The following is a 27,657-nucleotide window of genomic DNA, read 5'->3' as shown; positions in this document are numbered from 1 at the left end:
CAAACTTGAGTCATCTGAGGAGGACAAACCTGACACAGAGACTCATTTGATTATGGAACTCAGTGTTTGACTGGAAAACCTCCTCACAGGCACTCTACATTTGATTAGAGAAACTGCTCTTTAGCCAACATGATGGCACTCATAAAAAGCATTACTGGAGTAATAAAAAGTCCCCTTGGGTTTACTGAGCAAGGACAGTCTGGCTCTGTGTGTGTGTGTGTGTGTGTGTGTGTGTGTGAGTGTGTGGGTGTGTGCATGGGAATGTTTTTATAGTGGTTTCTTCTTGAGGAAACATCTATAAATACTGCTGTTTGTTGCAAGGTTTGTGATGTAACCTTGCATTGCACACAGCAAATGTCATATGGAACTTGCTGTCATATATACAAACTCCAGCCCATTACAAAGTTGTGCGTGACTGTCGTATTTACACAGAAAGGCGTCCAAATTAAGGCATGTTCTACCTACAACTGTGCAAGGCTTTACCGTACCTGTGGGGGAGCTTCTCCAGTAGTCATTTCTGGCAGAATGATAACCCACAACTGTTATTAGAGGGCCTGCGGTGAGCAGCCCAGAGAGATCAGAGGGGGGAGGAGGTGGGAGTTATGATGTTTTTTCTTCGCAGTGCTTGGCAGGAGTGACTCGAGTGTGTGTGTTCGCGACTGTTAGACATTTGTAGATGCAAAACAGCACCTGTCTTTCAAATTGCACCCAGTCGTCTATTAAAGCTGCTAAGTTGTTGTGTTAGAGTACCTACGCAGCCGGAAAATGGATGTAATCCAATTGCAGATGATGAGGCAGACAAAAATATAATCAGAAATGCATTCATGCATTCAGTCTTTCAACATTTATTTAAATCAAGAGTCATTGAGGGCATGCCATCATTTTCAATGAAGTTGAGAATACAATTAGAAAAGAATGAATATAAAAACGGTTACATTTACAAGTGGAGTAATCGTGGTTTTAAATCAACCCATAGGTACAATTTTTGATGTGTGTGTGTGTGCAACACAAAAACTAAAAGCTAAATTTGATATATGATGGGAAGGTGCCATAAAGAACTTTATAAATAAACTGTCATCGGCAGTCTGTGATGATGATCATACATTTTGTATCAGCCGTTCCACGTCGTCTTTGAAGATCTATCAGGTTTAGATATTTCAACAAAAAAAAAAGAAGAGAAAAATCATTATGCTGTGTAGAGTAGAGTACAACCAGTTTTCATCCTACCAGTAAAAGTGGCCAGAGGAGAAATACCATTTCTCAGCTGTGCAACTAATATCTTTGGCCTCTAATTAATTTAGAGTTAAAATATCATTTAGCCCTAACTTTGTTTAATGTGTGTACATGAAACTTTGGATTAATCTGGAATTTAGACAAACAAAGAACTGGGTGCACAGCGTGGGTTTTTACTGACTGACCTGCAAGAGTTGGGTTGAAGAGGTTACACACACCAATTGAAACCTAAAATGATGGAGACAAAGAAATATGGAGAAAAACTGAAAAAAAAGATTCAAAGACACTTCAAGCCTTCTAAAAATGTAGTATTTGTTGGGATTGTAATTGTATTGTCATATGTGTGGCATTCTCATTTTTCCATCTGCCCATTAAAACAAAGACAGTCAAGAGAGTGTCTCGGAAATGAAACCAGAACTTGACAGACACTGAGCACTACTTGTTTCAGTCTGTTGCATTATGGTCTGAGAGATTTCATCACCCTCGCTGCTTGTCAGAAGCCGTTATGAAAAATCACATTTCCCTGTGTGTTTATCACAAAGGAGAGCAGAGATATCACCAGTAGGCTCCGTGTTTCTGCTCAGACACAATAGCCCTGGCCAGCATTCCTCTGCCAGCCTGTCAGGTCCTGGTGCCAACCCCCCGGCCCCCCCAACACACACACACACACACACACACTACTGCCAGCACATCTGGCTCGTTTATCACTCTGGCAATGCCCTCCTCTATTGCCCCAGTCACGGTTATCTTGGCAGGGAGCTCGTTATGTGCCGGGGCCAGCCACGGGGGCAATCGTTTTCTGCATTATGAGCCAGACGTCTCAGGACGCATGGGAACACAAAAGGGAGAGTGATATCGAGAGAGAATAAGCGAGGGAGAGGGAAACTATGCTCTCACTTCCTTTCTTTTATCTGCTCTTGGTCTTTCTCACCTACTGGGCCCTAAAAGCACTTTGGGAATGGCCAACTTGGCTTCTACTGTCTCATATGCTGCTACTGAGGCGCAGTCAGTAGCCACTGAAATGGTTAGTGGGCAGAGAGGTTGCAAACATTTGCGGCAGACAACAATGCAGCGTGTGGTATTTTCTTTTCTGCCAAAACATTTTCCATTTCTTCCACAATTAGGCAAAAAATTTAAAAAATCCCCCACATTGCATATCTGACCGCTGCCTCACAGCAGCCACAAACAATACGGAAATGCAAATCAGCTGCAGAGTAGCAGAGGAGACAGATGCGCTGCGTCCAGCACTCCATTTCTCATCCTATTAACTCCCTAATCAGACTGAGATGAGATTTCAAATGAGACGAGGTAGGACAAATTGAGAGTTAGAGAGTGATAGATGGAGACAAAGGAAGGTGCGGTGTTAGCACTGCAGCCAATGAAAAGGCCGACTGAGTCTTACATGCCAGGATCATAATGTCTTTGTTCTTTCCGCTATGTTTGTCAATGGCTAAAAAAATGAAGCTCCCGGCTTTAAACAGGGCAATGAACAGGGAATTGTTTGCTTGTGTTGTTGGTAGACTTAGCAGTGAGATCTCGGGCCTTTCCTGAGGTAAGCTGTGAAACGTTGGCAGGCAAAATTGATTTCATTAAATTTGTTCAGTGTTGAGCAAGGAGTTTAAGCATTTGCTTGAATGATGAAGATGACAGATCAAGTCCTGCATTAAAAGCTCTAAATCAAAATACAGTTCTTCAAATCAGAATAAGGCTGGATTAGTTGGGAAGACTTTTTCTCACTCGCCCTAATCCTCCATATTCTGCACCTTCAGATCTTCTTACTGAAACTTCAATGCGTTCACCTGGAGTCAAATGAAAGATGAGAGATAACATTTCACTTGAGGCACATGGACAATAGAGGGATCCGATTTTGCTCTTGTGATTAGTGTTAGAACTCCTCCTCTTCGTTTGTCACTGTGAGTGCTGCAGGCAGCTCAGTGTAACCGGCTGACGGCTTGATGAATGCCTTGCCAATTATCTCGTAGCAGAAGCGCTGGGCTGTGAAACGATGCCCTCTGTTGCAAGTTCTGCTGCACGCTCTTTATTTATCTTGCATTCATGGCTGATGCCAAAAGTAGTTCATGTTCAAACATCCTGGGACGTCTTGACAATATTTTCTCGTTCTTATCCTAAACCTGTCTTCCAAAAAAACTAAAATAGAGCCTGCTCACTTCAAAGTCAGATTCAGCAAACCATCTTAACAGCACAAACCTGTTGGAAATTGCTCGATGCAATTTGATGGACGCCATCTGTTCATAAATAGGCGAGAGTTGGTGGGATTTGATCATTAGCATAATAGAGACTCAGGTTTAATTTGCAAAGATGTCACCTGAGAGGAAAGAGACTTTTGCCGTCCTTCTGTTAGAAATCAGCAGACAGCAACATAACAATTTTAGCAGCGTCAGCAGTGGTTTTGTGGGAAAGTTAGAAAATATCACTACAGCTGTCAACAGCATGTTTTTGCATTACTGTGGAAAAAAGAAGGAATGGTCTAATGTCCAGTCATTATATTTTCTATCTCATTTTTTTGAGATTTCACTCCAATATCATTTGAAAATGGCTATAAGTTCTCTTTGATGCCATTTACACTTGATGCATCTGGGGCAGATTGGATCGCTGTCCTATTTTAAAAAGCAAAGTGTGAATGGATCAAAGAGGCGTTCGAGACAGACTGATGTCCGATTGCTCGCATTCTAGCTTGATAATGAAAAAGGTGTAGACGCATCCGCCTCTCCAACATGCATATGTAATTTTTACTCTTTCCATGTGTAGCTATGTAAGTAAGTGTGACAATAATCAGCCCATGTGTTTGGATGATTATCGTTACACTTAGAATTTTATCCAGATACAAGACATTTACAAGTTTAAATGGACAAGTACCAAGTGTGAACATAGCCTTCACTCACTTGTACATGTCAGTTAAGAACGAAATTGTTCCTGCAAGTCGTTCTTGCATGAGGCCTATTGTTCTTTTGTACTTTTAACATGCATTTGAGCTGTTTATGATTATCGTGATGATGGAAGTCTTTCAAGTAATTAAGTAAACATGAAATGGGGCCAACAAAGCTAGATCAGATGCATGACATTTAATCAAAAGCATCAAAGATCCCTATGCAGTACTAAACCCCCTTTTTACACCGACGTCCCTACATTACTCCAATAGGAAGCTCTTTAAATGCCAAGTTAACACCGCCAGCTCCTGTTTTGATCAGCTGTGTTGGTACGAGGCTTCAACCTGTGACCCATCTCATTACAGGTCTGTGTGCGAGCAGCAGCAGGGCTTTCATGGAGAGAACTGTGGGGTAATTAGGTCACTCTATCAAAGTCAGCCTTCTCAATGCCAGCCGTGGTGCTGCTGTCTGATGACTTGGGTGAGTTGTGCCAAGTCAGCAGAATCCAGAACACATTGGAGAGCTGGAAAAAGAACTGGATGCATGCCTCATTGTACCTTTCATCACAATTTAGCATGTCACTGGTAATGCATAAAATATGATCGCTGCTGGATGTGTGCTGTGCAAACACAGTGTGTCCTAAACTTTGAAGGCCTTTCCATGCTCATGTCACTGAGAAAGAATTACTCCACAGTAGGATGATGTAGCTCGAACATTCAGTAACACAATATTTTCTCAAAAAAAAGTTTGAGAAGTATACTTTTGTAATATTTAAGTCATTGAAAGAATAGGTTTTACAGTTAGCATAATGCGTATATATTAGCTTTGTCTGTATTTTGGAGAAACAAGACATCTATGGTCATTATGATTATTTTCTAAAAATAGATTGTTGAGAGTACCAAGTTTTAATTTTAGTCTCTTAAACAAGTAGTAGAACAAAATGCCATGCGTGATCAGCCCAGTTTGCTGGAAAGAGTTATGAGCAGTTTAAATTGGACATGACTTTAACAAGAAAAGTCCGGAAGATTGATCCCCTGCTGTCTTGCTCCAGTCCACAGCAGCTTTAAACAGTGCACATATGAAGTCAGCCGTATCCCGCTGTTTCTTCAGACATGTTTTAAACACTCTGCACGCTACAGTGTCAACAGGCGGACCACACACTTCTGGGATTAATAAAATGAGAGCTAATAATGAATGGCACCGTTAAAAGATGAAGGCTTGGGAGCTCAATACTGTATGTTTATATGCGGAAAGAGAGCGGTGGGGAGAATGAGAGAAGGGTTAATTCAGGAAAGAAAGAGGATAATAAACTGAAAGAGTAAAAAGTAGCAGAGGGAAAGACACAGAAATTGACGCTGAATTTCCAAATGAGGATCCAAAGTGGAGGAGATATTTGGAAGAGTGCGTGGTTCAAAGGCTTGGAGCGAGTGGGATGTTAATGTTTGACAGTTGGCGGGGGATTATGCCAGCTGTCCTCCATGGATATGCGCACACAAATCTCATGAAGGCCAATCAATCACTTGTTCCCAGGAATTCAAGTTTGAAAGCAGGAAAGCCGAAAACAGCAAAATTAGAAGAAAAACTTGATTTAAAAAGAAGAAAAAAAAAACATCTGGTATTTGTGAGCCCATTTTGACAACAAAAAAATAAATTTTTTAGCAGAAAATATTTTCTCACGTGGAAGCTCGCCCAGTAGACATTGAAAACATGCTAACTTTGCACTCGCTGCCTCTGTTGTAGAAATGTCAGAAACACAAAGTCCAGTAAACGTTATGGTTAGTCAGCATGTCGCCCCTGAAGTAGATCCATATGCTGTTCGCCGCAATAGCCAATCCAGGGTGCTACTTTCTGTATTCACTTTCAAGGGCATCAAGGATCCCTGTGTTGTCTTTAACACTGATGTCCCTACAGGCACTTTAAATGTCAAGGTGACACCACTGACGTTCCTGTGAACCGTCTCATTACAGGTTTCGGAGCCACTTCAACCATGACCTTCACGGACACTATGGCTCATGCTAATTTTGCATTTGCTATTATATTGGGGAAAGCAACGCGAGCATTCTAACTTTCCAAATAAAGTTTAATTTTGCATAATTCCTCTCAAATTCTTGTCCCTGTGTCCGAAACACAGAAAAACAGAAACACAATAACACCTCCTTGGATTAGCTATTGTGTCTAACTGCATTCTGATTTAAGTCTGGGGAAACAATATATCTTTTGCTGGACTGTGCATTAGCATGAGCCACAAATATGAGAATACGGCCGAGTTGAAACAAAGAAATCAACCTGATCATAAGAGGCTGCAACCAAACGGTGGTTCAACACTTTCCGTCTTTATAGAAAAAACTCAGCTGCAATGGACTTTGTCAGATTTTTCTTTTTTACTTAAATAGGACATGTAGAAGAGGAATAGACTTGTCTTGTGGTGGTGGTTTGGCTTGTCAAACACAGGTGGAACTCATAACCATTATTAGGTCTGTCCACTTGTTCGCTTGAATGTGGCCGAGCCCTCATTTATGTGATTTGTTACACCTGTGCCCACAGGGCTTTGCACCATGAACCGAGAACTTTCCAGAATCTTTATATGTTTTTCAAACTTAATTCCCAGAAAAGATTCATAGATACCTGTGAGAGATGTGGGTGCTAATTTTATGATGATTATTGAATTACCATAAAACGTCAAAGTGTTTAGGTAGCTCCCTGCCAATATTCATCTAATCATACATTGACAATGTAGCCTGGAATTGTTAGGAAAATCAAAAAACTCAACAGCTAAGTCGATAAGACTTTTTTAGAGCAATTAGAGGATGTTGCTGAGAAGAGAATAATCTAGTAGTTAGAGGGATATTGAAGATCTATTTTCAGCCGACCACAGAAGAGTCTACTGAAGGCCAAACCAGACCTCAGCTGTGGTTTGCTATTCTTAACAGAAAGAAAACCAGCAATCCAACTCGCAACATGTTGCTTCTAAAAACACGCTAATTAGAAAACTTGGGTTAAGTTGGGAAGAAAGCTGCAGTTATTTGCTGCTGAGTTTGTGAATTCATGGTCATCCATCATTGAAAAGCAGAACCAGCCTCCGCTCCAGCCTGCTTGCAGTGTGAGTTGTGTGTGTGTGATTGATCAAGGAGTCAATTAAGGGACGATTTAGAAATAGACAAGGCAGCGAGGGGTAAAATGAAGCTCATACACCTAAATACCACAAATGACTCTCTTGCTGGAATTGGCTTATCTTCTGATACCAAGCAGAATTGGATTTCTCAGACAGTTTCCTCCCTTGACAGCCAATGTGGGCTCATCCATCAATAAGCACACACCCCCCTTTTTGTGTAAAAGGCACTCTCTCTTATCCTTTGTGTACCACCTTTCAACATCCAGATCAATATCCAATTTTTTTTTCCACTCGTCACTGCCTCTCACAGCTCTCCAAAGTGTTGCACTCCTTGAGCTGGCCCTCTCCCATCTCACTATTGACAAGTGATTTTCTGTAACTACCTAAGCCAACCTCTACAAGGAGCACGCTTTTCCATTTCAGATCTGGAGAAATGAACTGGAGCCAGCCGGTCAGGCGAGTCAATGCTAAACCTCTTATTGTAATCCTAACATGGGTTTGTTATGGATAACTTGTGTTTTTCCATTATGGAAACCTGAAAGACCACATATTACTTACTGAAGCATGCTCATTGTAAGAGAGGGAATATTCTTCTCTAAAGTTTATTAATGACACAAATGAAAGCTTGTTCTTTGTGCTCTGTGTAGCTTTTAAAAAAGATTTTATCTGCCTATTGTGCCATTCATTTTAGAGCGGATTATACAGCGAGTCTAAGCTATTACTGTAGTAGAGTAAACTCGCTTAAGAGATGAAAAGAAAAGCAGGGCCACACTTGATCAACACATTGAGTTATAGAAGCTCTGATGGTGATTATCAGTTATATTAAAGCCACCGCTGCTAATATAACTGCTAGACCACCAGCATGTAAACTTCTCCTGCCCTGTGCACTAATATTACATAACATAAACAGCCTTTACAGTACGTAAGCATGCACTGCTCTAATTCCCCCCAGTCAGGTTCAAATGGAGTTCATATTGCGCTGGAGCTCGGAAAATAGGAAGTGAGCAGCATCTCTGTGATAATCACTCATGATGTTATGTCATAATTAGTCCACTAGGTAAACTCAGGGAGGAACATGAACAACAAGCACTTTTTGGCCAAGACTGCGCCAGCCTGTCTGTGTCAGTAAGTCTTTGCCTTTATGACATTCCAGTTGAATCAGTGTCTATTAAGAGAAATAAGATTTACTTAATCTTGGCAAAAACACTCCACTAAATCAGATTAAAGCTGTAACTGATTTCAGAAAAGCATCATATCATAATGTTGTATTGAAGAAATCTGACATCAGAGCAGCAGACAGACAGAAACAGACAAAAAAGTAATCAGTCTGATGGTTATTTCACATTTCTCTCCCTAATGTCACTGATAAATGGACTTTAACAAGCCAGTGATCTTAGGTCAAGAGGTCAAGGATATGATCATACAACCTTGTCGTGACTTATTAACTGTAACTCGAACTGCAGACGTCTACACGGCTCATTGTGAAAACACACCGAGGGCAGTTTCACAGAGCTCTTGTCTCTGGCGTTGAATCAAAGACTGATTTTCCTGCTTTTTAAAGAGGCTCTAACTAAATGTCAAGTTCCAAATATGTGTAAATGCAACCATCAGGAGTTTAACAGTTTATAAAAGAGACCAGTCTCCCGAGTCGCATGCACTGGCGTGTGTGATAAAGGTGTTGCGTGACAGAGGACCTAATGGTCATCATGCTGCAGAATTAATGCTCTTAAGAGATGTAAACAGCATCTACATACCAACACAGTGAGTCCTAAGCTGATTACCAGTCACACTCTCTGCAACTCTGACAGGCAACAAGTAAAGACTTAGAGGGAAAGCCTCTCATGCTTTAAATTTAGTCAAAGTTGACCCCAACTAGGTCAGGTCACTGGGAGATGTGTGGTTTACCAAGATATGTGAAACTATAGAAATAAATCTTTACTTCACATCTACTGTACATGGAAATATGTTGATTCTCTTTGATTTTTGACTTTTGGATTTCCCCCCTGTTATCCTTAATAAAAAACGCATGTCATTTAAGAATTTATTGGCAAACCAAATGTGAAATTCAAAAACAATGCGTCTTTCACCAGCTTGAATATGACATATTCCATTAAAAATGATCATTTCTTGATAGAAACAGTCATATTGTTGCTGACCGAAAGTGACAGCCATTACAGCGCACAGCTGTCCAAATCCCAATGTGTCTTTCACCAGCTTGAATATGTCATATTTCACTATTTTCATGCAAACAGAGCTGTGTTATTCCTGGCTGTGGTGTATTTTAATTTTAAGAAGTATGCAAGTATTACATAGAACTGCATAATTGTACATGAGTGCGGTTTGTGCCCCAGGCAGTTATCAAAAACATTCCAGAGATCACTTTGTGTAGTTTCTCTTCCTATATAACAATGGGAAAATACTTTTTTTTTTTCAAAGGTGGATTTATAAACCAAACCAAAAAAGCTCGTACTGACTGGAACATCTTTCTTAATAACTTGCTGTCTACTGAGACTAGAAATGCATTTATAGGACCACCGTTGCTCTGGTTCAGCTCAAACCCAGACCTTGAATAACTTGACAGGCATTAAAACAGCCCTCTAAAATGAAAACTAATTCAGGTTTTACAGAACGCGGACAAAATGTTGGCTCTTCTAGACTAAAATGTTGTCTTAGGTGTTTTCCTTTAGCGTGAGGTTTTTTTTCTCCTCCTCTCTTCCAGAAAAAGAACATCAGTGTTTTGCTGAGTCTCGTAGTGCTGGCTTCCTGGGGAGCGATTCTGCTGTCAGCCCGCCTCTACTGGATGGGCAATAAGCCTCCAAACTTCTCCAACTCTGACAACCCTGCCGCTGACTCGCCACATTTTCTCATTCGAACGCTGACGTTCCTCCACCTGCCTGCCGCCAACGCCTGGCTCCTGTTCTGCCCCGACAAGCTCAGCTTTGATTGGTCCATGGACGCAGTGCCCTTGGTCAGGTCCCTGGCCGACTGGAGGAACCTTCACACTGTTGCCTTTTATGGTGGATTTATCCTCCTGGCTTTGTTTGGCCTTCGTAGCCCCACCTCCAAACCCAAGGAGACCAATGGGAAAGCCTATGTCACTAATGGGAAATCAATCACTAATGGAAATGGTTACCATGCGCCTGACACAAACCATAACACAGACCAGGGGCCGCCAAAGACCACCCTGAATGGGTCAGCTGCACTCTACCACTGCCCTGCTCGGACACCCCTGCCCCCTACAGAAAACCTAGTGGTATTTTCATTAGGCATCATGTCATTACCTTTCATCCCAGCCACAAACCTATTCTTTTATGTGGGTTTTGTAATTGCAGAGAGGGTACTATACATCCCCAGTATAGGTTTTTGTTTACTGGTTGCTGTTGGTGCAAGAAACTTGTACATCAGACTGAGGACTAGAGGCTGCCAGGCCTTACTTTTGTGTCTCTGTTCGGGACTAGTGCTGCTGAACGGACTCAGAACTGTTCAAAGAAACAGGGACTGGAGCAATGAGGAGAATCTCTACAAGTCTGGGATTGGTGTGAATCCTGCTAAAGGTAAGAGACGGGTACCAGTTATCATTAGGGATATGTATCAAATCTCAATACTTCTAGAGGACCGGCTCAAATCTTACCAGCACTGGTATCAAAAACAAGTACCAGAAGTTGATTGAAATTTAACCACTAGTAGTATTAGTGCATTACTCCTATGCTAGCTAATTAACATAGACGTGAACAATGAAAATATTTTAAAAAGTCAGCTCTCCAAATGTTTTTGCAAATGATGAAGGAAATTGATTCATTACATCAGTACACAGGATACACAGAATAAACACTGAACTTAAACATAACTTTGGTTTGTTTACAAGAAAGTTCCACAGAGCACAGAGCATCAGCCCTACTGATTATACATATCCTTAAACTAGATGTCTGTGAAACTCACTGCAGCCTTCATTGTCCATGATCTTGAAAGAAAAAAACATGAATGAATGAGACTAACATCTCTGCTTGTGGAACTGCAACAAAGTTAAGTCCACTGAGAAAACCCAAGTACGGCTTTCTGTTCTTTCTGTCTTGCTTTGAGATAGTTAAATATGAACAAAAAGCAGTATAACTACAAGTACAAAGGGTTTGGTGATACTTTGTTACTCAATTAATGAATGCAGCTAATTACTTATATGTATTAACAGTTTATTTTGGACATCATTGTGGTTTTCCCACAACTTTTGACTGACACATGTCTCCTGTAGCCTGGGGAAACTTGGGGAACGTACTGAAGAACCAGGGCAAGATGGCGGAGGCGGAGAGGGCGTACAGAAACGCTCTGCACCACCGAGGCAACATGGCTGACATGCTGTATAACCTGTGAGTGTTAAACATGCCCGTTCCCCCTCCACCTGTTTGCAAAGTCCTGAAACGAACCACTTCTGATTCCTCCCATCCATCACTTGAGATCATAGTGGCAGAACAAGAAAGGGAGAAGGGAAAAGACAGAGACGTGACAGACAGGAGGAACTTAAAGAAGAGAAAACAAAAATAGATCTAATACAGGAGAAGAGAAGCAAGTGAGACGCAGAGCTAAGCTTGGTGCAAGAGAGTGACAAAGGAAATAACTTTGCGTGTCCCTGGTGGCTCTTTGTACCTTCTGCTACTGATTTGATTAGTCGTGGTTTGCGCGGGCCTGTGGGAGAACACAAAGCCACTTTCAATCCTGCAGCACAAGGTGTCAAAAGGTGCCAAAACCTCGTAGCAGACCCATGTTTCATGCTCTCACGCTGACACTGTTTTTCTCCCTAACTTCTCTGTTCCCTCTCAAGTTACGGGTGTCAGGAAGCTGGCAAAGCAACATAGGGAGAAGGGAAAACCGAATGATGGGTGTTTTTGCATTCTCCAGAACGGAGGTGCTGTTTGAGTATGATGGATGGTTGGGTACATTGGGGTTATACGTTGGTACATTGGTTAAGGGATGCAGAGGCTGCTATGATTTCTGTTGGTTTATTTCTCAGCTTTTACCCAAAGTGCCCTCATCATATTGACATGCAGTAATTTTGGGTAAAGCTTACATTAACTTCACAGATTTGAAATAACAAGACAAATCCTGTGCTATGCACTTCATGGTGTTGTAAAATGTCTCACATTTTTGTGTTTTTTTCCCTGTCTATTAGTGGCTTGCTGCTGCAGGAGAATGAGCGTTTTTCTGAAGCCCTTAATTACTACAAACTGGCCATTGGGAGTCGGCCAACACTGGCATGTAAGTAAACGTTAAAAAAGAGAGCCTGGTTATGTAGCTGATACATGATGACTGGAGCGGTTGTGATCAGGGGAAGACTTATCAGCGATTAGATGTTGTCACTCTGGCGGAGTCTGTGTTTGCATTCATTAGATGCGACCTAAGGGTCCGCTATTGGATCACCATCATGGTCCAACTTTAAAGCTGAATTAGATGTTCTTTTTCCACGTGGTCATTTGGAGAGACATATTCAGGCTATTTCAGCTTGACAGTGAAATGATGAGATTCAGTCTCACACTTGAGTGCTTGCGTGTGAGATTATGGTCTGTCTTCTACTGTACCAAGGACAATTTTGTGAGGCAGGACACGTTTCCAGGCTGCTTTTTCAACTAGATAAGTTATCCTCAATTCGCCCTTAGCCTAATCTCTTTTTAGCCCAATTTCTTCCTATTGCTTACCTTTATTATAGTCATTTTATCTACCTAAAAACCAATGAATGAATCACTGAATGTGCGAGTGACATCAGGTTCTAACCCTCTGTTGTGAACTTTGTTCACATTTGGATGGCCACATTTGGTTGCGCCCTTTAATTGATTTCCCCTCCTCCTCCTCTTCCTCACAGCGGCCTACTTGAACACAGGAATCATCCTGATGAACCAGGGCAACCTGGAGGAAGCCAAACACACTTTTCTGACTTGTGCCGACATTCCCGATGAGAACTTGAAGGACCCCCACGCCCACAAGAGCTCCGTCACCAGCTGCCTGTACAACCTGGGAAAACTGCTCCATGAGCAGGGCCAGCAGGAAGTAAGTGTGTCCAATTTGTGGCCAAAAAACATAACTTTAAGGGCTGAAGTGACAAAGTGCTTTGGCTTTTCTGCTTTTTGTGTGCTAAATCTGAATAATCAGACTAGCGCCAAAATACTTGTTGTATTGCGCAATTACTTTGATTTTATGACCACTTATGATTTAGTCACTCATACATCCTTAATATAGCACTAAAAGCTCAACCATTACGAACTGAGCAGGAAACTGTGTAGATAGTAAAGCTTGTTTTGCACAAAGTAAGAGTACCTCATCAGTTACAAAACATATATAATTCTGATGCAAATGAAGACTGTAGTTGCTAAGTTAACTCTTTTCCCTCCACTGCAGGAGGCCTTGTCTATTTATAAGGAAGCGGTACAGAAAATGCCCAGACAGTTTGCACCACACAGCCTTTACAACATGATGGGTAAGTTACTGTTGGAGAATCTTTGTTTGTAATGCAGGAAAGTGGGATTGCTGGATTAAAAATTCACTACTACCTGCTTTGAAATGTTAATTAGTATGTTGATGAGGTAACATAACCTTTTGATTCATATAATTAAATTTGCATCAACTATAAAGAACAATGCACGGTTGTTTTATGGTGTGAGTGAAACAGAATAGTCCTTGGACGACTTTGGCTTGAGCTTTACTGATAAATTTTCCATGTTTGTTTCCATTTTATCTGAGCTTTGAATTGAATTCAACAAACTGACATTACGTCATTGCCAAAAAAAAACAAAAACATTCTGGACTTGAATCACCTGTTTGATTTCAACACTGTGGCTCATAACTGTGTGCAAAGACTTTGTGTCTTCTCACGTAGGACTGGAGCTAATCCGTACAATAAATCAGATCCCTCTCTCTGTTATTGTAACACTAATTACATTATTGGAAGCTCATCCTGACGGCATAGTTGAGATTGCAGGGAGATATCTGCGAAAATTCCTTGGACAAGCCTAACGAGAGCAGGAAGTGTGTTTTGTCAGGTGGAGGGAGGGGTTGAAGTGTTTGCATTAGTGTGATGTCCAGCGGATTGCTTTGTTAAAACTGATGTCATTTCACCCCAGGGGCCAACAGCACGTCCTCAGATCAAACAAAATCTCATAGAGTTTTTAACACAACAGTTTTGCTTTCTGACATTGAACTACACTGGGGTATTTATTCAGCATTTGAGGAATGCTGACCCTACAGATAAAAGGGACAGAGTTCAAGGCAGTTTATTTTGTCCTGCTCCAACAAAACATTGGGGCAGTTTCTTTGACAAGCAGTATCAGTACCAGCGTTTTTTTTCAATCTATTCACCAATGTAGGGAGATTCAAATAATAGAAATCAAACGTGTTACCATGAATAAACTAGACCTGCAAACCGGCCTTAAACAGTGAGGGCTGTTGATTGTGTTCCTGTAAAAACTTTTGTCAATCATTTCATCATTTGTGAATTAAAAAAAAAATGCCAGAATAACCAAAGGAAGCTAAAAGCAAAATCAAAATCAATCAAAATGAAATGTGGCAAAGAGGCCTTTATTATTTCATCCTATTAAAATGAAATAATGGATGTTTTAGCAGTAAAAGTTTCATTTTTGTTTCCATTGAAACTATTCTTTGTAGATAAATGTTCTAAAAAAACATACATATGATAAAAGGGTAAATGTTTTTCATAAATAAACACTTCTTCTGACTCCTGATTTGGGCTCTGTTTCATCTGTTTCAGGAGAGGCCTACATGAGGCTGAACAGGCTGGAGGAAGCAGGCCACTGGTACAGAGAGTCCCTCAGGGTCAAGCCTGACCATATCCCTGCCCACCTCACATATGGCAAACTCCTGTCCATCATTGTAAGTGCTATTACACACACACACACACACACACACACACAGACAGGCAGAACCATGAAGCGAGCCAACGCATTATCTTAGTAACGATTGCAGTGTTTAACTACCTGGCAGAGTGTAATTAAACAGGTCCTGAAGTCAAGCGATGAATAATGCATATTGAGAGACTTATGGGACAGTGGAGTGAGGCGAACCCATCCTATCAATTCCCCTGCAGAGCCTGAAGAACTGTGATAATTGTTACGACGTGTGAGCTTCTGACTCTGAAAGGTGCACGCTAAACAAAATCTTCTCCCCTGACCAGAAGTCAACAAGAGGAATTGTGATGGATTCATGAATATAGCGTGTGACCTCTAGAAATAGTAGTTGGAGGAGGAGAGGATCACACAGTGTGAAAGAAGTAATTAAGACAGAATTTTTTATGATAGATGCCTTTTTGGTGACCTTGGATAGACCCCAATCCAGGAGTGATGCCAAATGCATATATTCATGTCTGAAGTCTGAAGGTCACAGACGTGGGGAGTTTGTCTGGTGTGGATGAAAGCTATCCCTCTGTGACTGGATGACTTCCAGATTATCTGTGTGTTTTCTGTCCCTCGCTGCGTGTATCTGTATGTATATGTGAGAGTTTGAAGACATCAAGGGCACACGAGTTTGCTCAACTTCCAATGTTTTTCCTGCAGGAAAAACTCACACCTCCTGTCCTCCCACCACCTCCCCCTTTCCATAAAAACAAAAACACATTTATGTGACAACAGATGTGCTCACAGCTGAGTCAAGTTTAGATGTGGGGGTTGAACTGTCTGCCCTCTGTAACGCCTCTAGAGATGTTTGACCTCCTCCCTTTCACGGCCTTGGGTGCTCAGTGAAGTTTCAACCAACCTGCAGTTCCTTATGTACTCGCAGCTGCAACCCTCACAGGCTTTAAACCGTAGTTCTGATCATTTCCCCTCTTTGTTGAAAGATTGGAAGATATACATAGCACATACACACACCTAAAGCACAGGTTCAGATTAGAGTCGCCCACTGTGGCTGGACATCTGCTGTGCTCCCTCAGGCTCAGAGCTCCAGATCCATGCAGGGCCCTGACTTCGCAGAGAGACCCCCTCCGCTACTACAGGGCTTTAGCAACGGGAGATTGGATGGACCCCGGACAATGGGCCAGTGGACAGGCTTATAATGCAATTACTCTCCTTCCTTATTGAATCACTCCATCAGCTACATTTTTGGCCGTCCCGCTGGAGTCAATCGACAATACAGACACGGGGAGGAAAGGTCAAACTGAAGTCTTGTACTGTGGTTCACCCCGGCATGTGCTGCAGTGCTGTTTTTCTGTTGCACTACGGCACAACAACTTTCAAAGTGACCCTCTCGCCCTTCTTTTAAAAGTAAATCCACACAATAGTAAAGCTGTAACCTGATAGTCCACATCCCTCAGCAAATAACAAGTGTAACTCCTAAGTCCACTAATTTGCCTGATTCCTTTCAAGGTCAAAGTGCGTACAAATAGTCTAGTGTAACATTAGAGCCCTGCTGTTGGTCGGAGATCTGTGGCTGGAGTCAGGAGGGTGTGGTCAGTCAACACTAAGCTGATTTATGAATTTAAACTCAGCTGTCTGCCGCCGAAGTGTGCTTATTAATGTACAATAGGGCAAGTTTATTTGTATAGCACATTTCAACAAGGCAATTCAAAACACATAAAAAAAAACATAAAAAACATTGTGACAAAACTCAAAAGACACACAAACATGTCATAAAAGGACAATTACATAAAATAAAGAGCTAAAAACAAGCTAGAATTGAGCAAGACGGGAATAAAATTACAAGAGCAAAAGTTACAGTGCAGTGTTAGAAAAGAATAAATCCTTTAATGAAAGGCAGCGGCAAACAGAACAGTCTTCAGCCTTGATTTAAAGGCAATGAGAGTCGCAGCAGACCTGCAGTTTTCTGGGAGATTTTCTCCAGATATGTGGTGCATAAAAACAGAACGCTGCCTCTCCGGGTTTAGTTTTGACTTTTGGGACACAAAACAGACCTCAGACGATCTGAGGGGTCTGGATGGTTTATAGCAAAGCAGCAGATCAGAAATGGATTTTGGCCCTAAACCATTCAGTGCTTTATAGACTAACAGCAGTATTTTGAAATAAATTCTTTGACAAGAATATCTTTGCAAGATATTCAGGCTATTTATATTCAGCAGTGCATACACAGCAAAAATGTATTAAAAGTGTTTTGTATGTCGTTGTTTTTTTTTTAACACTGATCTTTCATGAATCTGTTAAATGATGATTTGCTTTAACCTGACGGGACCGAGCCACTCTACTTACAGTTGTGATGGATGGCTGGGGAAAAGGTTTAATTGAAAGTAAAAAGAAAAGAGCCAAAGAAAATGTGAAATAAGCCACCAAGGTCCGATATTGGCTCATTCATTTAGAGCGATCGCGGGCATGGGGAAAAAAGCTAATGAAGCACACCTAATATGCCCAGGCCTCTCGTTTCGTGTTGCATGGCAAAAGTGTTGGCAATGTGGAAGCAATCAGTGCTGAAGCATGAAACAAAAGAGGTGGAGAAATTGAGCCGCTTGCACACAGAAGCAAGATCTTTCTCAGTTTGGTAGCAGGTACACACACACACACACACACCCTTGGAGGTTCTGCTTTAAAAGGTTCGGCATGGGAGGTGGGGTACTGTGTTTTTTCTCTTTTTTATGAGCATCAGTTTCCTGCTGAAACTTAACAGCAGGGTTGCTGTGCTTCAACTCATGCATGTCAGTGCCACTAAAATAACTTATAAGATACAGTAAAATATAAGGGACTTTAGTAGCTGCGCTTGTTTAAGTGTGTCTGTGTGTGCGTGTGTAACAAAAGATGTCCAGCTATACAGTACGTATTGAATGAATGGGCAATAAGAATCTCAAAGTGTCAAAGTGTGATATTCTGTTGCAAAAAAATGAAAATACTAAACAAATATCACAGACACACAATCTCAAAAAGTTTTCCCTCAAATATCAGGTGTAACCAACGATTTCCTTCCTTTTCTTTTTTAGGGGCAGAAGACAGAAGCAGAGAAGTTCTATCTGAGAGCTATTCAACTAGACCCGACAAAAGGAAACTGCTACATGCACTATGGTAAGAAGATATATCGAGTGTTTCCCTTCTTGAAATGGCAAACACTTTTATCAAAGGGTGTTTGAAAACCGACATAAGAATCATAAAAATATGGATGCCGCTGTCCTCAAAAATGTCTCTGTGCGGTTCACAAAGCAATGAAAATATAATTTGAAGTCCTTTTCTACCAACTATAACTTGATTGTCTGTAATCCAAACCACTGTCGTGCAGCCCTTGGAGGCTTTACTATAATGATCAGGCTTTGCTGCAGGAATCTGTACTCAGAATAATTATTAGGCAGGCTTTTATTTGGGTCCCAAACTTTGTAGCATCACCCTCAGACCCTGCATTATTAAATATACCAGGTCTTCTCACAATTCATGCTGCAAACCACCCTGCATCCAGGCTCATAGCTTATGTAACCTGATAAGCGTTTTAAAGAATCAAAGCTGTGTGGTAATCATTTGGAAGTGTCAAACCACCCCACTGTTTTTATATTTCTTCCAAAAATTAATTTCAAGACGTGTTGTAGCAATCCCTACACTAATTTGTGGAAATGTTCTGTCACTGTCATGTTCTGCTGGTATCAGTGCTTGGAGTTTTGGGGCTGTTTGAGGTTTTGCGGATAGGGAAGACACACACACACACACACACACAAACATGACATGTACGCCGTGTTTGTCTGAGTGATGAGACAGGATCACAGTACACTGTTTACCATTCGTAACAGAGGGCAGAACATGATACCACGTTCAGCCTGTGCTGGTGCTAATGGATATCATATCAGTTTGGAGGAGCGGGCTCCATGCTATTCATAGGAAATTAAATCAGTCCTGTCTCGCTGAAGGCACCATTGTGCGTTGTCCTCTTCCTTATCTCTCTCCGTTCCTCCTGGTGCTTTCTCTGTGCTGGATATCTTGGGGTTTTAGTTTAGTTTGGTCCTCGTTGCTGTCTTTGGACCACGCCGTTTCCCCTTCCACTCGATTCTCCCTCTCTGCCTATCTGGCTACTTTTTTTTTTTCAATGTTATCTTGTAGCTTCTTGCTATAGGTGCTGTTTATTCGGGCCTGTCCCCTCTTTTATCACAGATCTGGCGGCTCTAGCGGTTCACTGGATGAGCTCCAGGTGTGAGTGTGTAAGGACTGATGATATCTGTCTACATTATAACACAACGGATGCACACACAAGACACATGTGTGAGAGAGTGCAAGGAAGTGAGGACACAGGGGGTGATGGCAAAGACAAGCCCCCCTTTTCCTGCCATTGTTCACAGTAACGCATTTTAATGCAAACTGTCCCTCATGCGACCCACTTCTGTGAAGTCTGCTCTGGTGTCTTAATAGCTTGTTTTTGGAGGCTGCAATCAGTTAGCAGTGAGCTTTCAGCTCAAGAAAAGCCAAAAAAAATGCACCTGAATGGAGCCTCTCCACGTTCCCCTTTTCCTACAGTCAGTAACATCTGTTGCAGGGCTGGGCTGTTAATTTATAGCCACCAAGGCAGACGCTTGTGGGTGCCGCACCAGGTGGCCAGACTCCCACAGGAAAACGCATGAAATACCTCCGTCTCATCTGCGTTCTCAAACGTCGCCAAGCAAAACAACAATCCCTTCATTGCCTCACTTTCCTCTCGCTGTCTCTGCCTCCTTTTTGCATTTCCTGTGGCACTCATCTCTTTCATTGCCTCTTCTTCTACTTTATGTTGTCCCACCAATCTCCATCTTTGTCTGTCTAAGCTTTGTCTGATGGAGCTTTTCTGCAAGCTTTCCCCATCTTTCTTGGCTCTTCAATACAACTTTTATCAGTTTGCCATAACATGATATTAAAGTTACAAAACAACAAATGAACAATCCTCTATTTGCAAGTAAACAAGAGGAGTCTAACGCCACGCCAGTGCCTCTTTAAGTTAGACACAGTAGTGCTTTGAGCAAAATTTAACGTCAGCATGCTAACGTGTAACATACATGATGGTGCTAGATGAAAAGCCAGGGGATCCCTACGATATTGCAGTTCATCCTGAGGGGGACATGAATGGATCGCCATGAAATTGGCTCTCAATAGTACTTTAATAGTTGTTAACATTTTAAATCAAAACCTGAAGTAACAACCTTATGGAGGTCCTGGAGGCAAAGTCAAGGGGATCACTAAAGTCATGAGGATTCATCATCTGGGAACCATGAACATCTGTAAAAGATTTTGTGGCAATCCATCTAGTAGATGTGGAGGCATTTTACTGGTTAAGTGGAAATTCTGACCTGCTGGTGGTGATAAAATCATCAATGTTAATCTTCTTGGCACACTGGACATGTGTGCCAAATTCCAGGACAATCCATTTAATAGTTGTTTGTACTATGTAATCCAAATCCATCCAATATTTGCTGTGATATTTCAGTCTGAACCAAAGTAGCAGACCGACTAACCAACCAACGGGCAGATGGCGCAACATTGCCATCTCTAAAGCCGCACTCTTGGCTAAAAAAGTACTAAACAGATCTTCTACTTTCCCCTGTCTCCAGGTCAGTTTCTGCTGGAGCAGTCTCGTCTTGCCGAGGCGGCGGAGATGGCGGAGAGAGCTGCAGAGCTGGACAGCTCAGAGTTTGATGTGGTCTTCAGTGCTGCTCACATGCTCAGGTTGGCTAAACTACTGACGTACAACAACACCTCTTGCAAGTGGAGTTTCCCCACTTGAAAAAGCGTCCAGTACAGAGAATTAAATAAACGTATATTTGGAGAAATGTTGAGGTTTTTGAAATCCTGTATTTACAGAGTTTGCTGCCGTGCTGCTTCACCATTTGTGGGTTTATTCTGTACCACTGCCATTTAATAACCATCTTTGAAATATAAATTATACCCATGTTATAGAATAGTAAATGTTCTCTCTATGGAAATAGCTGCCATAAAAGCCATTATGTATAGCATTTATAAACAGCAGTGCAGCTTCAGTCCATCATAGTGATGTTTCAGTCCAGGGCTTGTAAAGAAGCCATTGGAGAATTTTCCCTTAAACTTTGGCAAGCACGTGCACAGACAGCGTATAAGTCTTGAAACGTGTCAAAAGGGACTGCAAATGTCCTCTACTCCCAGCAACTCAAGGAAATATTGGAGCAATGTGCCTTCATTCCTTTTTGCTCTACATATCTGGAAAAGTCATCACTGCTCTCTAGCATCCATCTAAATGCAACACCACAGAGGATTTGTAAAAAGTTGAAAGTCTCTGGGTTTGGCTGAGGTTTGCGTTTGGAAACATAAGCGTAAATCCAAATGACAGATCATTCTTCTGTTTTGTGGCCGAACTGGTTATTTTCAGCTGAGACTGACTGTGACATAAAAGGATTAAAGGCTGATGAAAGTGACACATCACATCTGTCATTAGCTGGATTGAGAACTTAAGCAGCTCCACCGATTAATAAAAAGATGAGCTGCAAAATTTGGCTTTTTTGATGTCCAAATATTGACTGAGGATTATAGTAATAGTACGTAAGGTAATCTGATAATGCAGTTTGATGGAAACTAACCACTCTCATGATTCAAAGATTGTGTTGGTGATCTGGTACCTGATTTCTCCAATAAAGCAGTTATTGTTTTTTTACATCTTTTTGGTAAAGAAGACAGAATAACTCAGCTTTTCCTCTCCCCAGCATCACCTTCCTATATGCCTGAATCTTTATCTCTGTCTTATTGACTCTCCAGAAGTTGACTAAACAAAACCGAGACCAAGGAAACATGCTCTAAGATGATGACTGATAGTTACTTATGAACTCCAGTCAACCCTGACAGCATTGCACGCATTCTCAAGGCATATTTTACTCAAGTCACAGTCTTATAAATATTAATTGCCATGTCAGGAAAGAATGGTCTCCTTGACTTTATTAATTTTGGCACAGCAAAGTCCGGTTCATGCACTCTTCGGATAAAATTTAATGTATGGAGCAGGTCAACTGTTGCCAAACCCAGCTGTAGAGGAGGACTGGCTGGTGACGTGTTTCTGGCATTCAAAAACATCCATCTCTCTTCATCGTGCCGTGATAAATAACAAGAGAGGCATAATGGACAATGAGCTAGTTACCATCTTAACTCTTCAGAGTTTCGGACCGCCCGTCGGCGTCAAAGACACAAACACAAAGAAAGCAAGCTAAACAGTTTTAATGGGAAACACAAAGGTAAAATGAAAAGTAGTAAAAAACGGCCATTTTACCCCAAGACTCTGGAGGGTTAAAGTCACTGCTGCATAATCACAGTTATTGCACAGCCAAGAAATTAATTACTTGTCACAGAGCAGTGTTTCGTAATGACCTGACATTACAATTAGATGTGATCAGAGAGTAATGAAGCAGTCTGTCCAGTAGAGCCTTATAGATTACAAATATGCAGTGCAACCATCCCACCTTTTCATACGAGACACAGCGGTGAGTGAGAACTGTATCACCTGTGATGCAGCACAGTGCAGAGGCGAGGGGCTTTAAATGATGATTCCTGTTGATCTTACAAAGACTAATCTGATTTTAACATGCAATGAATCTGACTAAAGTTAGAAGTAAAAATCACCACCGAGGAATTTTACAGCACTTTACACAATTAATGGATGGCTAACTCTAATTGTAGTACTTCGTATGATTAGCTGTGCAATAATGAATGAATTCAATTATTTTCAGTAATTTGTATTAGAACAATATTATTAATATGAAGTGCGCCATGTCACATTTTTACTCTTCTCTCTGTTCTTCTTTCTCCTCAGACAGGCCAGTCTAAATGAGGCAGCAGAGAGGCAATATGAGCGAGCAGCCGGCCTCAGACCAGATGTAAGTACCTGGACTGGTGGGCCTGTTAGCACTTATCATGGAAATGCACACACATGCCTGCGCCATAAACTCAATTTACAACATACTATGTGTTGCCCATCATTCTGACATTATGTTATAGTACTGTTGTTGCTGGCAAACAGTGATATGACTGAATTTAAAATGGAAACTGTGCTCTGCTCATGGCTGCGAACTGGTGCCTCGATGTGCTTATGCAAACACAAAAATCCCAAAGAGAAAAGAGTTGAGAGGATACTGTCGCCTGATATTGAATTCACACATTGAGCTCCAGAGTAAATACTTGATCATCACGGTATAAAACAGACAGAGCCATGTGGGATATCATGTCTCTCAATGTCAGCACATGCGGTTGAGGAAGTCTGGGGCTATTATATCCTGTTTCTGCTTCGTATGAGTCAGTCACTTCAAAGGGAAAGGGTGTGTGGACTGGTCTGGGAGAGGTAACTCATAGGATCCCCTGTGTTTTTAGACAAGACCTAGAGGAAGCTTCCTGCAGCCATTTGTCATTTTAGTCAGCGTGGTGACTGTCTGCTCTGTGACTTTGCCAGTTCAGTCAGGAGAGAGGATTAGACTTTCATCTTCATGCCCTTCATTGGGTCGTCTTATATTGCCACACCCTTTATAGGAGTGTTTCCCCACCTTTTTGTGTGTTGTGACCCCACAGCCCCTCTGATTTTACACTGGATGGGACTTCAACACAATTAATTACATTAAACAAAACTGTTTTGAGGTCAATTTCATTATGTGGTACTGCCATTTTAAGTGGCAGAAGCTGAACCATCAATCCATGAGTTTATTTTATATTTCAATTATTCCGTTTATCCAATACATTTCGTTGCTTGCGACTCTTTATCAGTGCTAAGGCTGGTAGCCGGGAACAGGGGAAGGACCCAAATGCAGACAGATGCAGAGGATGATCGTCAGTGAGTTTAACATGAAAGCACCTCACAAGCGAAACGCAGGCAAGCAGAGGTACGGAAGAGGATGAAGGTTTATGATACAGGCAAAACAAAAAGCTAAGCAGAAAGTCACAGGAACAGAAACCAACAATGAAGCAAGGTGAACTGACGGGGGAACAAAGGATCTGGGCTGGTGGAAGAAGTGACTGGCTGATGAGGGCAGGGAAGACAGGTTAGGCAAACAGGGAGCAGGTGAAAGTAATCTCAAGGGCGGGAAAACACACAAAGGCAGGAAGTCACAGAAACGAGAGGACTAATACAAAATAAAACAGTGACAATGAATGAATAACAAGACCACAAAACAACATAACAGGAGAAGTGAGAACCAAAATATGACCTTGTGTTTGCCTGTAGAATTTCCTTGGGGGTCTCTTTCTGAAATAGAACTAAAGAGGAAGGGGGGGCAGAGATATACCGTGTCTATCTGTTACACTTTTAACTGTCAGGTGTTGATTTCTGTTTTATTCGAATCAGCTGAGCTACTCTAAATTTTTTCCACGTACACCTCTGGCAACTGCAAAACCACTCCACGGGGAACAAGTGCTGCCGGGGATCACTGCTTTATAGCATCTGCCCCCTTTTTAGATAAGGTCTGTCTGTCTGTTTATATCCTGATTAAGCCCCGAAAGCTGAGTGAAACCATAGAAGAGAAGAGTTCTGGTTGTCCATTTTAATTTGGAAAGCCATGTGTTTATATCTTGTTCTGTAAAGAATGAGCTACCTCTAAAGTCACAGTCATTGTAATTCACAGTCTGGAGGCCTGCGTGTGCACACTCACACACTGAGGGCTTCTCTCGTCATTTGTCTCGAGTGAAGCGCCCCTTGTCTTTGACATTTTCACTGCGCGCGGCTGCTTAGTGAATGACAGTCTCTCAAATATCAACTTAATCCAATGGCTTTCAGGTCATGAAAGATTTAGCGCTGGCTGTTCGTGCTAAGAAAGACAATGACTGTGTGCCTCCAGAGAAAGGTGCAAGCAGAGTTTTTCTTTTTGCATACACACACATGAGCATATGGCACAGGTTTTACATACAACAGCAGGGCACGGGAGGGAACGCTGGTTACCTTGCTGAGGAGTTGCACATAGAATGAGAATGGACTTTTCACTGAAGCAGGAGACATGTTTTGTCCAGCAGTTAACTTCTGACATGAAAAATATTTGCATATTCATGGTTTCTGGAGTTTTAAATGAAGGAGAAACAGGACACTAATTAGATTTTAAAGCAGATTATTTTCATATGCCTTAAAAAGATCTTCTAAGGAATATAATTTTAATAAGCCAATATGAAGATCAGAGGTGGACAAATACTGTATATCTAATTTGCTGAAGATCAATAGCTTACATCCGTTTCATCACTGTGAGTGACTTACAGCAAGACCGACCCCACTTCACAAAAAACTGTCAGTCAAAAGAAAGGATTTACTGACTTACTCCCTGGCTCACACATGTAAACATGGCTCCATTTCTAATGATTTAGCTAAGTCTTTGGATTGCATATCATACAGCTGTTTATAATGACAATGGGGCCCTCATTTATCTAGCTTAGTATGATTCAGCTGCTCGCAAAGGTCCTCAATGGTACAAAAAGCAGGACAAGGGTTTGGAGCACTTTGAAATGTACCTGCTTGATATAATCATTTGTTATGGTTACTTTCAGTGAGAAATACAACAACCCACTGAAAGGGATGTGGCGGCACTGCAACTTCTCTCTGCATTGATGAATTAATTAACTAAATTTCCAGGCCACCATTTGAACTCTTCCAGCTCTGTAAGCGTTCATTTGATACATTAGGTGAGAAAAACAAGCCCCCACTCCCAAGGCTAGTCTTTTAACACTGCTTGAGAAGTGGAATGTAAACAAGTTAAATAGCAGCAATGAGAAGAGGATGAACAGTTCGGGGAGAGAAAATCTGTGAACCAGTTGCCAAGTTGCTAACCATATGTCATGCAGTGAGGACGCGGGTCTGGGAACAAGGCCAGGGCCGGGTGATGAGGTGCCGACGACTTTTAGGATGAGATTTGTGCGTGTTTGTTAGTTAAGGCTTGCTGAGAGTCAAGTTTGCAACCTGGATTTTGTAGATTTCCATGACTGGCACACTATTCGGGGCCAGATGGTTTCGCTTTGAAACTTCAAAAGATGATATTTTATTAAACAGCACTCTAGAAACACACCTTTAAATGGGTTTGATCATTTGTATCATTAACAATTCTTCACACTCGCCCACAAACAATCTGTAGCTACCTATGTTTTCATTATGGCATTGCCACAGAGGACAAACTTTTGTCTTTGGCCATGCCTGCTTCTGCACTGTAAGATTCCATTAAGGCTAATTTATGCATTTTTGATCTTCTTAGCCTTAAGCAAAATTCACCTTGCCTGAATTCACCATTTATAAAAAGCCTGGCAAGTTTCCTAAAATGCGTATATGTCTCACATAACTCATTCCTCTCAACTCAGACCTGTCTGTCTCAAATGTAGAACTGAGAAGGGCAAGTTTAAAATAGTTTGTCCAGATAGATAAATCCAAGGTCGACATGGTTGTCACAAGTACAGTAATCCTGCAAGTTGACACCCTAACGCCTGACAACTCACTATAGCCATGGCATTATGCACCACTCTGTCTCCTTTTCTACTGTTTTTGTGTTTTCTTACTGTGGCTTTGCCTTCTCCTAGTACCCGGCTGCTCTGATGAACCTCGGTGCCATCCTCCACCTGAATGGAAAACTGCCCGAAGCAGAGGCCAACTACCTGCGTGCACTAGAGCTCAAGCCTGATGATGTCATTACCCAGTCCAACCTGCGCAAGCTGTGGAACATCATGGAGAGGCAGGGACTCAGGATTAGGCCTGGGCTCGGGATGCAGAGGAGCGACCTTTGAACTGAGAGAGTTGCTGCACTGTTCCCTTAAGGATGGCGTAGTGTCCTCCAGACAATGAAGCAGGGCAGGATATGAAAGAGCCGGAGACTAAGAGCTCTCTCTACGAGACAGGACAGACAGATTCTTTAGAGTTCTGGCCTGTTATGCTTGTGGAAGACTTTTTGAAGCTCGGCATGTTTGGGATTCGAGGAGTAAGAGTTCTTCCTGGTAATACGTCACCACCAGCGCTGAAAGGTGGCCCATACGACTAATTTTATAAAGCGATATTCAAAGCCGAATATCTGCAAAGTCCAAAAGAAAAACTCTGGAGAACAAAGGTCTCAAAAATCAGCTGATTATTATTTAATTTTGTAGGCAACGTTCATAACATTGGAGAAACTAGCAAGAGTAGCTATATTTTGAAAGTATTCAACTGAAAAACCCCACCCCGTCCGTTCAGGCTTTCCTCCAAAGTCACTCATCCACAAAACAGGTGCACTGAGGACCAGCTGCCGCCATGGATCCGTGGCCAGGTGTCTTGTGTTGACTGACAACCTCTCTCAGCTTTTCAGTGTAACAAATAAACAACTCTGGTAAAAGCCACAATCACATTAACTAAGCAAAATAGGCGTCACCAACGTAGCGTTACCTTTAGCTCAAAATTACTGCTGACTTGGCTCAGAAGGTGTGCTGACGAGTTAGCTCACTAAATGACAGCCTGAGAGAGCTGCGGCTCTCTCTCATTCTTTGGCTCAGTAGGTGTCAAACAGTCTATCGCTGACGTGCAACTCAAAACTTGGCTGCACTTTCTCTGCCA

General features: G+C 41.8%; 1 protein-coding gene across 1 annotated transcript in view; it reads left to right on the top strand.

The window, feature by feature from the left end:
* The window catches only part of LOC139221843 (protein O-mannosyl-transferase TMTC2-like), a 53,627-nt gene extending 26,524 nt beyond the window's left edge, over positions 1–27,103 (top strand). The window contains exons 3-12 of the mRNA XM_070853786.1: positions 9,953–10,787; positions 11,480–11,594; positions 12,395–12,480; positions 13,082–13,266; positions 13,615–13,693; positions 14,981–15,102; positions 18,146–18,227; positions 20,720–20,834; positions 22,939–23,002; positions 26,658–27,103. Coding sequence (XP_070709887.1) covers positions 9,953–10,787; positions 11,480–11,594; positions 12,395–12,480; positions 13,082–13,266; positions 13,615–13,693; positions 14,981–15,102; positions 18,146–18,227; positions 20,720–20,834; positions 22,939–23,002; positions 26,658–26,861 — 1,887 coding nt within the window. The 3' untranslated portion in view covers positions 26,862–27,103. The remainder of the gene's footprint in view (positions 1–9,952; positions 10,788–11,479; positions 11,595–12,394; positions 12,481–13,081; positions 13,267–13,614; positions 13,694–14,980; positions 15,103–18,145; positions 18,228–20,719; positions 20,835–22,938; positions 23,003–26,657) is intronic.
* The last annotated feature ends 554 nt before the right edge of the window (positions 27,104–27,657 follow it).

Source organism: Pempheris klunzingeri, chromosome 22, assembly GCF_042242105.1.
Source record: "Pempheris klunzingeri isolate RE-2024b chromosome 22, fPemKlu1.hap1, whole genome shotgun sequence".
Classification (NCBI taxonomy): domain Eukaryota; kingdom Metazoa; phylum Chordata; class Actinopteri; order Acropomatiformes; family Pempheridae; genus Pempheris; species Pempheris klunzingeri.
This window is presented reverse-complemented; position numbering and strand designations above follow the sequence as displayed.